The sequence below is a fragment of the Haliotis rubra genome, unplaced genomic scaffold (assembly GCF_003918875.1).
Source record: "Haliotis rubra isolate DU_JTF1 unplaced genomic scaffold, ASM391887v1 Scf103, whole genome shotgun sequence".
Lineage (NCBI taxonomy): Eukaryota > Metazoa > Mollusca > Gastropoda > Lepetellida > Haliotidae > Haliotis > Haliotis rubra.
The window spans coordinates 410,647-426,813 of record NW_025764926.1 but is presented as its reverse complement, the minus strand read 5'-3'; the positions used below and the strand labels follow the sequence as shown (position 1 = coordinate 426,813).

General features: G+C 38.3%; 1 protein-coding gene across 1 annotated transcript; it reads left to right on the top strand.

Moving 5' to 3' along the window:
- The first annotated feature begins 2,954 nt into the window (after positions 1-2,954).
- Positions 2,955-15,671, top strand: LOC124271909. The gene is made up of 3 exons (XM_046707089.1): positions 2,955-3,198; positions 11,068-11,361; positions 13,589-15,671. Exon 3 carries the CDS (start codon positions 13,756-13,758, stop codon positions 15,217-15,219), a length of 1,464 nt encoding a protein of 487 aa, XP_046563045.1. The 5' UTR covers positions 2,955-3,198; positions 11,068-11,361; positions 13,589-13,755; the 3' UTR covers positions 15,220-15,671.
- Positions 15,672-16,167: the final 496 nt, after the last annotated feature.

The following is a 16,167-nucleotide window of genomic DNA, read 5'->3' as shown; positions in this document are numbered from 1 at the left end:
GATGTTGTGCTCCCTCAGTCGGTTCCGTACAGTCCAGGGCCCCGTTCCTCAAGGCGATCGTTACCCTAAGGTGATCGTAACTCCTATACTTTAACATAGACTTACGACTGTCGTAGCGCTACGATCGCCTTGAGGAACGGGGCCCTGGGACTGATTGGACGTAAGCCAGGAATGGTCCGAGCAGTCAAACTGGCATTCTGGAATCGATTCTTTAGATGGGTCAGCAGAATGTGGTTGTCTTGTGGTCCGAGGCAAATCTCTCGGGTTCCCATTATGTTGAAAACGTCTCCATACCGATGAGATCGAATTTCGATGGACACCGAAATGTCTGGCCACTTCATTTTGGGACATTCCAATCTCCAGCATACCCACGGCGCGGAGATGCTGATGTTCTGTAAGCCGTGACATGACGTACGCACAGTGAAGGTTGAAATTAACATGTTTTCCAGAACATTTAGAGGCTAGATAATGCTCATCCGTTCTTCAATTTTCAAAATCAGGTGTGTGAACTTCAGGAGTCAAAAAGCATGCAAAAAGTGAGTACGTTCATTGTGCACAAAGTGCACGTGCCATGCGCGATATGTGACATCAAATTTCATGCAAAGTGCTTTGCTACATGTTTATTTATGGTTACTTTTCAAATAACTTATATTTTATCAATTTTATAGTACATATCAAGTCAAAATCTTGCAAATGACCCATCATTCTTTTCTTTTGGTCATCGAAAAGTACTACGCGTAGTAAGCCGAGACGTAAGGTAAGTTAACTAATTAAGTTAATAATATGCATGTCGACTAAGAACTGTATATGTAAAAATGCATATCACATTTTCTCTGTGTGTTGTTAAAGGTATAGACACCTTTATTAGAAATGTCAGTAGTATAGTCCAAATTCCATATTTTAAGTTAGTGGGGATTTACCAGCACAAGACAATGTAAACATTTTCAAATATATACAGATTTATATATGTAATACAAAGAGATTTATTAATCCATTCACTTATTTAAAAAAGGTGATAGAACTCGACTAACTGAATCGTCACTTTGCTGATCTTTTCAAAGTAGTGGGGAAGCCCAGTGGTTAAAGCGTCCGCTCGTCGCGCCGAAGACCCGGGTTCGATTCCCCACATGAGTACAGTGTGTGAAACGTTTCTGTAACAGGGTTCTGTCTCACAGTCACTGAACCACTTTCTTATCCCTTCCTCCAAACCCTTTCTGCAATACAAAAGCTCTAGAAGAAGCAAGTCTACATTTCCTCAGGTCTCTGAATCCACCGGGTCTCTTTTTCAATTTAAATACATTTATGTTTTGCAGCAGAATTTTATAAATTCAAGACACCATTACCCTGGGGGCCTAGATCACCTGACACGGATTATCTCATACAATATACACAGTAACTGACGAGAAGTGCCACAGTTGCACCGCTTGGTAGGATGACAGTAAAATGTGCAACACAATGGTGATATGATATATCTACTGCCATGTGGCTGCAGATGCAATAACTGTTGCCATAACATGAGGCTGCAGATCCCGACAATTCTCGTTGCTTTGAGTATTTTCTCGTTATTTCAATAATTAATGTTCTCGTTGCTTCGAGTATTTCCTCGTTACTTCAATTATATTTTCGTTGCTTCGATTAATTTCTCGCTGCTTCGTGTGTTTTTTCGTTCCTTCAGCTTGCTTTCAAAAACTTGAAGTAACGTGAAAATATTCGAAGCAACGAGCACAGAGGCTTGTAACGCTAAAAACTGCCATCAAGGTATATACTGTCACTAACCAGGTCTTAGCACCATATATAAACGGATCCCTTTATATAGTGCTAGGACCCCTTGTATATACCTTGATTGCAGTTTTCAGCGTTACAGACCCTTGTGGGCAGAATCAGAGATTGTAGGAAAAATGTCCTCGGTAAAAAAGGTACTGGAAAAAGTACTCCGGAAAAAAAGTCCTATTGTAATAAAAACCTATTTATTCATCAACTTTGATGTCAAAGATTTTAGAAAAACATTGATAACTCACACATAAAATGGGTTATTAAATAGATAAATTTATCTTTTATCTTTTAGTGACACTTATCAAAAAACATGAAGTACTCACATGCAAAGGGTGATTAAAAGGTCGTATTAAATATTTAGAAAGGTCTTTGATCTTTAAATGACATTTAGAAACATGAAGTACTTACATTATAACGGACAGATTAGATATTCAAATTGATCTTTAAAACAATCTGTCCAAGCGTGTTTTTGTTCACTGTATATGTTGTGATTTTAGTTGATTACATTGTAAGCCAGTGTTTCTTCTAATTGATTAGAGTAAGAAGATTAACTAGACTGGTTTCAGTTTGTAGTGTAAAGTATGAATATGTATCTCAGTACAACATCAGTAACGATTCCACCATGGAAGTTATTCAGACCAACAAGGGTGGTTTGAAGCTAGTCTTGGATGGGTATATGTACACCAAACGCGCAAGTCGAAAAGCCAAGATTGTTTGGAAATGTAGCCATGAGCCCAGTATGAACTGCCAGGGCCAAATGTTGACGAACATTGAAAATGGAAATCCAGAGCTGAGCAAACCATATAACCACTCTCCAAATGATACATGAAAAGTCAATAAACGCTATATGAAAACTAAAAAATACTTTTTATTCTTTTGTCAAAAATTCCTTTTTCAATATAGTACTTTTTTTCGGAGGACTTTTTTCTTAGGCAAATTTAGGACTTTTGTACGGTACATTTTTTCCGAGGACTTTTTTTCCCCCACCGAATCAGAGACCATCTGTTCGAATCAGGTCGCCACAAAAAAACACATTATTTGGGTTACATATATGAGATGCTCTGGAATATCCCAAATCGCGAGTTTTTTCTTACAAATTTCGTACTACTTCTGCTTTCGTTTTCACCGAAGGTAAAATTCATTTTTACAAAGCTATTTTAAAGGGAGACAACTCATCGTTGGCACTTCCGTAAAATATGATTAGCGTTCCTTCCGGTTCGGGGACACTGCGGACGACACGTCTTGCATTCTCGCTTGCAGAACAGATTAATTGCGACGTAACAGGGCAGCATGACCAACAAAAGGAGAAATAAGACATCCATGAGGGCAGGAAGGAAGCAGGTCAAGCATGATGATGACCAGGAACCTCGAGAAGACAGTTCCAGTCATCCGCTCTCGTCCAAGATGGTGTCATTGTCAAATGAGGTAGGTTAATCATCATGATCATAAATGACCATTCTCCGTCCTTGGTCCCTCTTCAGGCTCAGGTGTATCTATCCCTCTGTTTGGACACACAGTTTAATGGCCAGCGGTCCATATCTCACTGGTAGAAAATGCTGTCGCTGCACGAAAGTATTTACAATTTGCAATACGGTCAATCTTTAGAATTAAGCACCACAAACTCGACAAACACGGAACAATACCTTATGACGTAGTTTGTGAAACTTTCTATGAAACAATGTCCAGTGACAACAGATTGTTGCTGGATCCTCCAGCGTGCCTAAGCTCCTTTCAGGGGCCTGTAATTTGTATATGCATTGCTATGCCCAGTGATGTTTATAGAGTCAGTACTCCGAATACCGTACACGTTTGGCCACCGGTATCCCTTGAATCGCTTCCTACACAAATTTTCCGTTTAACCATGTGTTTAGTCAAAGGAAGCTACCCTTGGTCATTTAAATTCGTACAGAGGGACTTTAATACCGTACGCTATTTCTTCCAATATAATATCAACCATAAATACTTTTCTTACAATAAGTAAGAAATGGACTTCAACAACGGTCATATACACTTATATTATTCTATTATATGTCTATATGTAATATTCACTGTTTATCAGTGCCTATGCAAATGTTTCATATGAGTAAATATGACATGGTGAAAAATAAAATGTCACTGTACGAAATAAGGAGCATAGCAAAAAAATAGGGTAGACTGCACTTTACGGGTTCCCGGAAGTTAAGCTACAGACATGCGCAGAAGCCATATTTACATCGAAGCGAGCACTAACGCTGACGCCATTTTTTGTTTGCTCCAGCGAATAACAACATCGCTGTTTTGGTCCATTCAATTACCCTTGGATACTAATCGATACAATAAACAAAACAGGTAAGTTAACATGATGTAGCACAGCGTGATAACAAATATCGAAACGCTTCACTTACCTTATAATATTACAAGAACAAATCTAGCCTCAATTGAATTGACTTACCTCACAAGAACAAATCTGCACTTGAATTAAATACATCGGGTACATCATGTGAGCTTTCATTTTGGGGATGTCATTTTCTTTATTTCCAGTTTCAACTATTTTAAAATATTGATGGTTTTTTTGGGGTCAAATACACGGCGGATAAAAGTAAGAAATGTAACGAAAGGATCATCAGAACAAGCGTAAATATTTCTTCCTCACAATGTACTCAACAAAATAACTATCATACAATCCTTTCGTCAGAGTTCCCATACCTGGGCAGGGGCGCTTTCACCGCTCTCCACGCACTCTCAATTTTGTTAGTGCACGCACCATTCTCTGCATTCACAAATTCCTTACTATGATTCACTGTCACATGCTCTCGTATCCCATCTCATTCAGCCTAGCATCGCCTTCCAACAATCAGAATGAATAATCGATCCCGGTCGCACTCCACTTTCTCAGCACACTCAAAAGGGTATCTGCATCGCGCTTCTCCACAACTTCCAAAAACATCCGGTTACTTTCTTTTCGATACCCCCAAACACCCACACACCATCATCTTTCGCCTTCCTCGGTGAAACTTACGCTTCCCAAACTTACTCTCATCAATCTCAACTTCAATCCCTGGCCCACCTATCATCTCATTCTCCTCTTCCATCACAAACAAACACACATCTCTACAATAATTAAACCAATCAACCAAAGTGTGGTCAGACCCCAGACGTAACTGCACTCTCACAAAATTCTCTCTCACTTGATAAACCCAATAAAATGTCAATTTCATAATTTCACTAACGGACAAATGAGACTTAAAAAACCAAGAATCACGCCTTGCTACAATTTTATGATTGCATATTTTATTTGAACAACGCCACACATAACCCTCACTCCATTTCGAATCCTTTCGCTTTCCTATACTCCCACTGTCACACTTCACACACTTCCCACTGAAATTTCCAATCAAACCAAAGCGGCTTCCAACCAATCCATCAACTTTCTCTCATCTCTACACAGCTCATACAAATCATCATACACCATTCTCCTTACAGCCATAGCTAAGCAAGTCAAATAAACAAGATTGAAATCAGGGCGACAAGCTAAAAATACAACTCACCAACCCGTCGCGTTAAAGTTGTGGCAGTCGTTAGTAACCCACTACCTTATTTGGAACATTAGACACGCGTCGTCCACAATTGACCAATCAAATAAAAGGAACGTCATCGGGATTTCCCTTGATTACTAAGCGATTGGATTGATGTTTTGGAGCATTACTAAAATTACAGTGTGTTTAAAACTATAGTCTTTTAGGCGATGGTTTAAAGTAAACTTTGCCAGTGAACAACGAAAATGACCTCTAATTTCGTCTAAAATGTCTCCTAATGGAGATCAGCCCGCTCTCGCGTGCTTCTCTATATATATGACGCGCTGTGCGCGTCACTTACTGCCAAAGGCAGCAAATGCGCCTTCGGCGCGTGCTCGCGCAAAGCGCGAGCTATAAAGAATACATTTCTACTTCCGGGTCTAGGGACCCATAAACTGCAGGTGTCCCAAAAATATAATAATTTGGGCATCAAATATCGTACGCCTCATTATGTGTTACTTTTAAAAGTAACCTGTGCGAAACCGGTCACTGTGTTTGAAGATTACATTTTTGGACAGCTCAAATACATTATTTCAGGTTTTCGTGCCGTGAGTGATGTTTAAATTTCACGCTTTTAGGTGTAGCGCGTAGAGAGTCTCGGATAGTGACCTTGACGTCAACCCGGCAAGAAGTGGAGAGAGTGGCTATTGCGCAAGTGCACAACGTGATAACCAATCGTATCTCGAAGAGAAAGCGCATGACAAATACACACGATAGCTAAAAATAGAGTTGGGAATTACCTCATTTCAAGAGACAACGGTAAGGCGATGCCACACGCAAACATAATAAGCTATTGCGCACAAATCAAAGTGTACGGAACTTAGGAGCCTGTACGGTATTCGGAGTACTGACTCTAATATTTGTTTGCTAAATATATTTATATCCTTGTGTCATGTAAGTTCGATCACTTAAGAACTGTCGCTGAATTTTCAAAGTTATATTCATATAATCTTATTTTCAAATCTCTTACCTCTAAACTTGTTTATTTATGTCAAACATTTCCAAAATCCAGGTATTTTTACTGCTTTTCACAATCGCGGCATGGCCGCCCTCTCACTGTCAACACAAGTGACCCAGAAAACTACGTCACATAAGTTCGATCATATGATTGGCTGGCTTGTCGCATAAACAGGATGACTTGTATGGACGATCTCTTGTGTCAAATTCAAAGCTAGAGCAGTCCCAAGTAATTTTATGGTATTTATGTCCATGAAACGTTCATTTTATGTTTCAGTGCTTTTGAAAACGATGAAATGTCACAAATATTCAGCTTATATACAAGTATTATGCAGGGAATTATTCTTCAGGCTCATCATGACGGGCATCAAACCTCAGAATGTAGACAAACACCACGAACTGGCTTGCAGAAACGTAAATGTGTTCTGTGCTGACATGTAGGGTTGGAACATTGTGCCCAGGTTGTATTTATCAATGAGGCAATAGCTCGAACTTCATCAGGTACAAATTCACGGAAATTCTCAAAAAGCATTAAGTTTTCTATAAGAAATGGCCCTTACTTGTTTCCAAAGTTTTAAATTTTGACAAGGATATCACGTGTCTGGACATGTCACAATTAGACCAGCAACGTAAACAAACAGAAGACAGGGGTGCTGTCAATTTACAACATGTAAAATTTATACTGTTTACATTTTATTTGAGCTGATAAAGTTACATTATTGATCTAGGGTTAAAAAGCAGTTGTTTGCTGAAAATGAGCTATAACTTACATTAGGTAACTTGACACGAAACATTTTCCGGTCCAAACGAATGAAAGTGGTGTCACCAGAAGATCAAAGCTGCAGATATCGTAAGTCATCGCTATGTATTGCGACAATTACCAATCAAAATGGGCGATCGAAGTTACATGACTATCGAACTTGTGTGACTTGACGATATATTATGCTTTGAGTTTAATTTATGGGAGTAAATGAATTATACATGGGAACTTCAGATGTTTTGTTTCATTCATAGCATAGGAATCTTTTGCAAGAAATTGGTCAGCTTTAGAAGCTCCATTTTTGTAATGAAAACAGTAAGAAAGACAATTGCTGGTTGCATAGATAAGGGGTTGTTCCCTAGGGCTGAAATGGTATGCTCTTACCACGGTACATATTACGGTACAAGGCCTTCAATTCGGTCCCTTTCAATAGACCGATCCAGTCCCGGACGATAAGCCCCGCCCACTTCGTTTTTGACGTTAGGGGGGACAACCACGGACTAATCACAATGGCGTCACCGCCGGCAAAACGTACGTGATTGTGAACGTTGTTGATGAATTGTTTGTAGTACGTTGGTATCCGTCGTTTGTGAATGATATTTAAAGAGGAAAGTTATACGTACTTTATTTTTAATACATTTTAGTTGACAGATTGTAATTGGCGAGTGAAAATGAGTTGCATGCTCGATGAAAAATCGTCTCGGCCAGCTGCTGAGTGTGGAACGTGTTTCCTTTCGAACCAAATCACATATTTGGCAATTCACATCCGTCTAAGATATTAGCAGGGAAAGGGTAACAGAATTATGTTGTTTTGTTTTTTTCAAAAATTCTCATCGTAATATTTCAAAAACCGTGAACACAGCCACATGTTCAAGTTGGAGATCGTTTCGGTATCTATAAATAGATTGTCAAAACTGCGCTTGGCTTGGCGTATATTTATTTATACTTTGTTCAAATTTAGTTAAATCAATAATGTGAAAACATGGGTTTCTACCTTTTAATGAACTAAGCAGAAAAATGTGTCCCGTCTACTAATTCGTCCACCTTATTTGTCTATATTTGTAAACAAATAAATCACTGGATATCCTATTTGATCTTATTTGGGAATCTGGAAAAAAGTTATTGGGCTTGTAAACAGTATGTTTGCATGGATGTATCTGGACATTCCCAGAAGCAAATATTCAGCAGCTAATCTGCTAATTCTCAGTATAATTTCTCTCTTCAAAATCTGTACACCATCCTAAAATGACACTGAATATAAGGAAATCCATTTTTAAATCATCCTTACCAATATATTTTTCTATGTGTACTTTGTTTTGGTATCATAATTTACAAACTTCCACAATACCGGGCTTCATGAAGTGCCAGCATTTACATACAGTTATGTCACACCACAATAACACAAAGAAGATCCAAGTCTTCACCTGTACACTGACCCATCTTCCAGACATAGGAAACCTGTGATGCAAAATCTTTGAGCAGGGGAACCACAGTTATCCAAACAATTAACTAGCATTGAAATAGAATGTTACACAAAATACAAATATACCGTACTGCTTTTTCTTCATAGATATTTAACTGCTAACTACTATTTTAAATAAGGTGTAAAAAATATATCCTAAGTTCAAAGCTTTTCGTCAATATAATTACATATTGTCATTATTGCTTCTTAAACAATGATAATCTTTGTTTTATTAGAACTGAGACCATATCCCTAAGGGACATAACACTAATTTTGATATATTTCCTTTTCTGAGATACTTACTAGTGTCATCAAAAATATATTTAAGTTGTTTCTAAATTGGTAACAAAATAAAAGTTTAGGAAAACACACATGAAAATGTCCTGAAGCTTTCAACTCCTTCAAACCAGTGTGCAATTTAATATGAAGCTCATTTTCCAAATAACCATCAACAAACCTTGAACAATTTGTCCAAAACCAATATCTTAATAAACACTACTTTGGCTCAAATGTCTTCAAATAATGGTAACCTCCTCAAAAGCTGATGATTTCTAAGAAGTTTTACATCAAATCTGGGATAAATATATGTTTCAATATTCATTCCAGTTGCATGACTAGTCAACTGAAAATTTTGTAAGTTATTCTGTAAAGACTGAATAATGCCTGACCAGGGTGTGACCTTTATTTTTTTTCAAATTTTCTGGATGTTGAAATTTATTATCATGAGCTTGATACTAGTAATCATTTTCAGAATAATCCTTTTAGTAAATATCTTATTTAAAAAATCCAAAGATATCTTACAGCAGGAGCCAACAAACTAAGTTAATTAGTAGCAAGTGATTGTTCTGCCAGGGTACGTATTTAGTGTTTGTTTGCCTAGCTCTGCCTTAAATTCACATGAAACTGATATGTCAGTCAATTAAGTAGTTATTTATAATTAATTATGTTATTATTAATTTTATTACCTTTCCACGTTTACTTAAGGACGCAAGATTCTGAAAACATACCTTGCTATCATTTCCAGTGAATTCTAAATAAAATGACAGTTATGTTATTACTCCTAAAATGTACCAGTGCGCCTCCCCTACATGTTAAAAAAATTATGTTGTAACAAAAATTCAAAAGAAATAATGTTCTCATAGTCAAGAAATACACTTATTTCACTCAGTCCAATATTCCAGAAAGTCACTTTTCTTCTCACATAGTTTTCGTCTCTGATCCATATGGAGTAACGTAATTCAATTCAAGGTTCCATCTCTTTATAGAAATTCTGAAATATTTATGGCATGGTTTTATAGACACTCATTTGAATTAATTTTGTTATTTGGATGTTGCGTGATAGGCAACTGCTGACACTGACTATTTTTCCGTTTGAATAAAAAACATATTATTCATTGAATATTTTGCACTAATAACATATACTGTACTGTAGGCTTTCAGATTGTGTTTTCGAAACTTAATAACATCCTATAATGTGTGACAAATTTAAGAATATCTAAGGGCGATGGTAACAACATCCACAACATTGTTCTTTAATGTAAAACGTTCTGCTATTTCAATCGACCGTAACCGAAATCAGATCGCTGTCAGATTTGTTTACATTGTGTCACGGCTTTCTCGCCTGTCTCATTTCAGCTTTATGGTGTACCAACTCAATGCCCAGTATTGACAAAACAAGTTAAGCAAAAACAATTTTGTAGTTACAATAATTTCCCATGTTTATAACACTTGCAAAGTCTTAAACTGCTATTTGTTGTCATCAATTGGTAATGATTTTGCACATGTGCAAACGTGTGTAAGTTCGTGCAAATTCTCACCCTCAAGCAGACGTAGGTTTCGTGAACGATGGTGCAGACATTTCATTGATCGTGAGGCATATCGAGCTCCTTGATCCGCCTCAAATCTTTTGTCTTGACCGTAATGGTTCTGTTAAAGGTACACATGAAATCGCAGGAATATGTAACAGATATAGCGAGTGTGAATGGCATAATACGAAGCACATCGCTTCCGAGGCATCGTTTGACCCCGGAAATAAGTCTGACAAATCCACAAAGCGCGCCCGCCCTGCTTATTGGCCAAAATTGACGCATGCGCCAGTTTTGATTGACAGACTGGATCGGTCTATTGGGTATATGAGATATGAACATAATGCGGAAAATGGACAACATAAGCCAAACCTTACATTGTTAATAACAAGGGGAAAAAATAACCATAATCTCTTTTATATTGAATGAACAAAACTGTCATTTTATGACTAGCTAGAATGAATTTACGAAAACCGAAAATACCAAATGTTTGGATTGCATTACGGTATCCCGAACCAAAGGCAAAATACCGCAGTTCTACTGATCATAATACCGTGGTATACCGTTTCACCTCTATTGTACCCCCTTCCTGTGTTTTAAAAGACCACTGCTGAAGCTTTTGTCAGGGTTTTTTATTCTTTCACATTTTTAGTATTTGTTTTCATGCAAAAATATAAAAATACATGATGAAATATTTACAGTGTCAAAAGTATTCCTAAAACTTGTCATTATTCCCAACTCACTGCCTCCTTCCAGGTGGCGACCTCCAAGGACCAGCCAGAACACGTCCTGAAGTGTACAATGTGTACAGAAGTGTTCATCAATCCCTGTACACTTGGGTGTAATCATACATTCTGTCGTAATTGTGTTGTAAATTACACCCAGACCAGACCAGAAGCTATCAGTGCCAAGTCTCTCATCTGCCCTTTCTGCAACAAGATGACAAAAGTGCCTGAAACTGCGGGCTCATTTGAGGAATTTGCAGAAGATGTCAAGCCAAGCATTGTCATACAAGGACTTCCGGGGACTCTTTTGGTCCAGATTCTACGGGTAAATATTGTCTTTTATTGTATGTCAGTGTGCAGTCCCATTACCTTATTATTGTATAAGGGTGGTTGGGTAGCCTAGTGGTTAGTGTCTGCTCATTAAGCTGAAGGCTATGGTTCGATTCCCACATGGCTACAATGTGTGAAGCCCATATCTGTTATAATCCTGGATGCAAGCAAAACCTGACTCACTAACTGTTATTGTATATAGGTATCCATAACCAGGATAGAAATACAATTTAAGGACAGATGTAATTGTGATGTCTTCAGTTTAATTTGGATCAACAAGAGGTATGGTCATGCTTGTTTTCACAAAGGCACTTGTAATTATCTTATGGTCATGCTTGTTTCACAAAGGCACTTGTAATTATCTTATGGTCATGCTTGTTTCACAAAGGCACTTGTAATTATCTTATGGTCATGCTTGTTTCACAAAGGCACTTGTAATTATCTTATGGTCATGCTTGTTTCACAAAGGCACTTGTAATTATCTTATGGTCATGCTTGTTTCACAAAGGCACACCTAGATTATCTTATGGTCATGCTTGTTTCACAAAGGCACTTGTAATTATCTTATGGTCATGCTTGTTTCACAAAGGCACTTGTAATTATCTTATGGTCATGCTTGTTTCACAAAGGCACTTGTACTTATCTTATGGTCATGCTTGTTTCCACAAAGGCACTTGTACTTATCTTATGGTCATGCTTGTTTCACAAAGGCACTTGTAATTATCTTATGGTCATGCTTGTTTCACAAAGGCACTTGTAATTATCTTATGGTCATGCTTGTTTCACAAAGGCACTTGTAATTATCTTATGGTCATGCTTGTTTCACAAAGGCACTTGTACTTATCTTATGGTCATGCTTGTTTCACAAAGGCACTTGTACTTATCTTATGGTCATGCTTGTTTCACAAAGGCACTTGTACTTATCTTATGGTCATGCTTGTTTCACAAAGGCACTTGTACTTATCTTATGGTCATGCTTGTTTCAGAAAGGCACTTGTACTTATCTTATGGTCATGCTTGTTTCACGAAGGCACTTGTAATTATCTTATGGTCATGCTTGTTTCACGAAGGCACTTGTAATTATCTTATGGTCATGCTTGTTTCACAAAGGCACTTGTAATTATCTTATGGTCATGCTTGTTTCACAAAGGCACTTGTAATTATCTTATGGTCATGCTTGTTTCACAAAGGCACTTGTAATTATCTTATGGTCATGCTTGTTTCAAGAAGGCACACCTAGATTATCTGACAGATAATTTATAGGTAAGGTAATACAGATAATACCTTTTGATGATCCAATTAAACTTAAGACATCACAACAATTACAACCTTTCAATGTTTTGTTCAATAAACCAGTAAACATAATGTAAACCTGTAAATTTGAGAGCAGAATGTCTTAAACACTATCAAGACTGCAAGAATAATTCAGATTCATTTGTCCTGGGTCCTTACACTAGCCCACAAACAGTGTTATCATTCAAAATGAAATTTCCTGTTATGCCCACTGGCATTCAAAGTGGCAACGCCTATGTTACGCTTTGGGATAGAGAGAGCCTCTGATGAACAGTTTGATGCGGTGCAAAAATAGGTTTTGAATCATTTCAGTTGGTCAAATTTATCACATTTTCCATCAATTGAATCATGTTTAATATTAATTGACTACTTTTAGTTGTGCCACCAGGGCACACTTAAAATATTTCATCCATGTCATTTCAATATTTACCATGCCATGCACTATTTTGATCCCTGTATAATATATTATATATGGAGGTGAGATTCACCAGTGCACAGTAGACATGTACATAAATTCCCACTGGAAGCATGAGAATGACACAACACAAATAGCTCTCAAACATGTAAATTGTAAATGTGAACAATTATTTTGTCACTGTGAAGTCACATGCTAAACACCTTGGGAGCGGTGGGGTAGCCTAGTGGTTAAAGCGTTCACTAGTCATGCCGAAGACCCTGGTTCGATTCCCCACATGGGTACAATGTGTGAGGCCCATTTCTGGTGTCCCTGGCATATTGCTAAAAGCAGCGTAAAACCATCTTCACTCACTCACTAAACACCTTGGTTTTATTCTTGCAGTGATGTTCAATAATCAAGGTTATGTTTAGGCATAAATATATCTTTTACTGACTCTACTCAGGATTTTGGTGTAACTTTGTTCGATTTGCGTTTAGATATGAAAGTTCATAATTCTGTCAATGTTTTCCAGATACAACCTCGTGTGTGTACTGCAAAGAGAGAGGGGAGACAACTCCATCTACTGTCAAGTGCTCAGTCTGTGATGAAACACTGTGTGAGAAATGTGTCGCCGACCACAGTCGCATCCATCAGGTCACTGACCTGTGTACAGAGGTCAAGGTTAATAGACCAAAAGCAATGTGTAATGTACATCCGCAGGAATGCATAGAGTTTCTGTGTAAAAATTGCAAGAAGACGATATGTGACAAATGTACCTTATACCACAGAACATGTGATTCAGTTGTCGAGATCAATTCACAGATCGGGACCATGAGAACAGAACTTAAGAAGAAGCAAAAGACGTTATCAAAGAAGCAAGAAGACATGATATCCAAAACTAATGAACTGAAATCAACACTAAATATTCAAACGTCTCGATACAAACAAATGGAAGAAAACATTATGTCTTTAACACTGGAAGTCATTGAAGAGATCAAGGTGAAGGAAAGAAAACTTCTGGATGATCTGAAAGAGATATCAGACAGTCACATTGGACCACTGAAAGCACATATAAAGTCGAGAGAGTTGTCAGCCCAGATGTGCCAAGAAGAGGCGGAACTGATTGATGAGGCATTGCGCTCTGAGGATGACAAGAGTGTGTATATGATGTATGAGGGTTGTGAAGCAGGCGATGTGGAGACTGTGGGAGACATGTTTCCAATGTCGGAGAAAGGAAGAATAGGCAGAGTCACTTTCCTACAAGACAATGAAAAGCTGAGTAAAGCACTGGAGCATCTAGAGTTAGGCGAGTTTGACGTCTTCTATGACGGTGTTGTGGATCTGACAGCTCACCCTGTGTTACAAGACACCATCGATGTCCGAATACCTGAAAATAGGGGTAAAGGATGGATTGCTGATGTGACAGTGATAGTGGTGGATGGTGTTGATACAATTGTAGTCACTGACCGGAACAACAGCAATCTGAATTCCTTCTACTTTAAGAACAAGCAGCTTTGTCACAACAGGCTGATTCTGAGCAGTGCGCCATGGAGTCTGACGAAGATGACACACAATCCCCTAGCTGTCACTGTGCCATGTGTGAAACAGATTATAACGGTGAAAGTCGGTCCTGACCTGGAACTGCTGTCAACCATCCAAACCAGTAAACAGTACTGGGGTATAACATGTCTGAACCCCTCATTACTGGCTGCAGGTTCCAAATCTCCTCCCTGTGTTGACATCCTTGATCTGACAGGAACCGTGCTGCACTCCATCAGTCCAGACCTGTGTGGTAAAAGCATATTACAGTGTCCCAACTACCTGTGTACCACCAGGAAGGGAAACATCCTGGTGTCTGATGGGGCAACAAGATGTGTCGTGTGTCTGACCCCCGAGGGTGAGATAGTGTTCCATTACAAACCGGCTGGAGAAAAAGCACTTAAGTGTCCTCAGGGTATCACAAGCACCTGCAAGGGTGACATCCTGGTGACAGACTTCTCTCTTAACAAAGTCATCCATCTGACCGAGTCAGGAGAGTTTGTGCGAGACATACTGACATCTGAAGATGGTATAGAGAAACCTCTGGGAGTGGATGTAGATGGGCGCAGTCAAATGTATGTTTGTCTGCAGAACCAAGATGCTGTAAAGATTTTCTTAAGTTGATTCTGGACTGTGGATATCGAAGCTCTGTTTGGTAACCTTTGTAAGAAATGAGCTAAATTGGATCAGGCGATCATTTTCTGACAAAAATGGTTCTTACGAATATAGCTGTAAGCAGTAACATAGGGCTCCTTACATTATCATTGTTAATCTTAAATTAGGTTAATCGTCTCCCATTCATATAATCAGAAAAGAAATCAGCAAGGTATAAATATATCTGGTCATTTACTGACATGTTCTGCCATTGCACTTCAAACCCGAAAAAGTAAACGAAGTGGCCCCTTTAGTTTAGAGAACTGAATCACTGGACTCTGAAGAAGATACTAATGTTATTGGAACCTGTGCTTAGATTGTTTCATAGTTCAGATTCAGAATGTAAGAAAACAATTCATACTTCCATGTTTTGTGTTGTCTCACTTCCGGTTTAAGAAGTAAATCCTTCCAGCATTAAAACCTTAAAGGGCAAGTGTACACGAAAATTAACCTTTTTGTCTTGCACGTTTTCTTCATAAAAAAGTGTTTATCAAGTCGTTTTATATCCAAACCCGTACATAAATCAGAAGTAACTAATTTATTATTTGCGTTATATCAATTCATATTTTCAACATTTACCAAGAGTTCTATGTCCACAATAAACACACCATGGCTTATGTCCCTTGGAAATGACGTCATTGGTGCCCAAACGATAAGCGAATGGCGTCGTCAGACCTTATTAGACCCATTTCACGTGGTGCAGGTATAGGTGTGGTTCTTGTGTCTCGATCGCGCAGGCTACTGTTTTAATCCACCTGTTGCTTGGCGTCAGCTTGCTATGTGATCAGTTCTACACTGTAATGGCGTTGCAGTTTGAAAAAGCGTATACATTGTACTAAGAGTGTTACCCGCGTAACCAAATTGTATAACATATACAACCTGAGTCGATCGTCTTTCCAACAGTACCTTTTTTTTTCA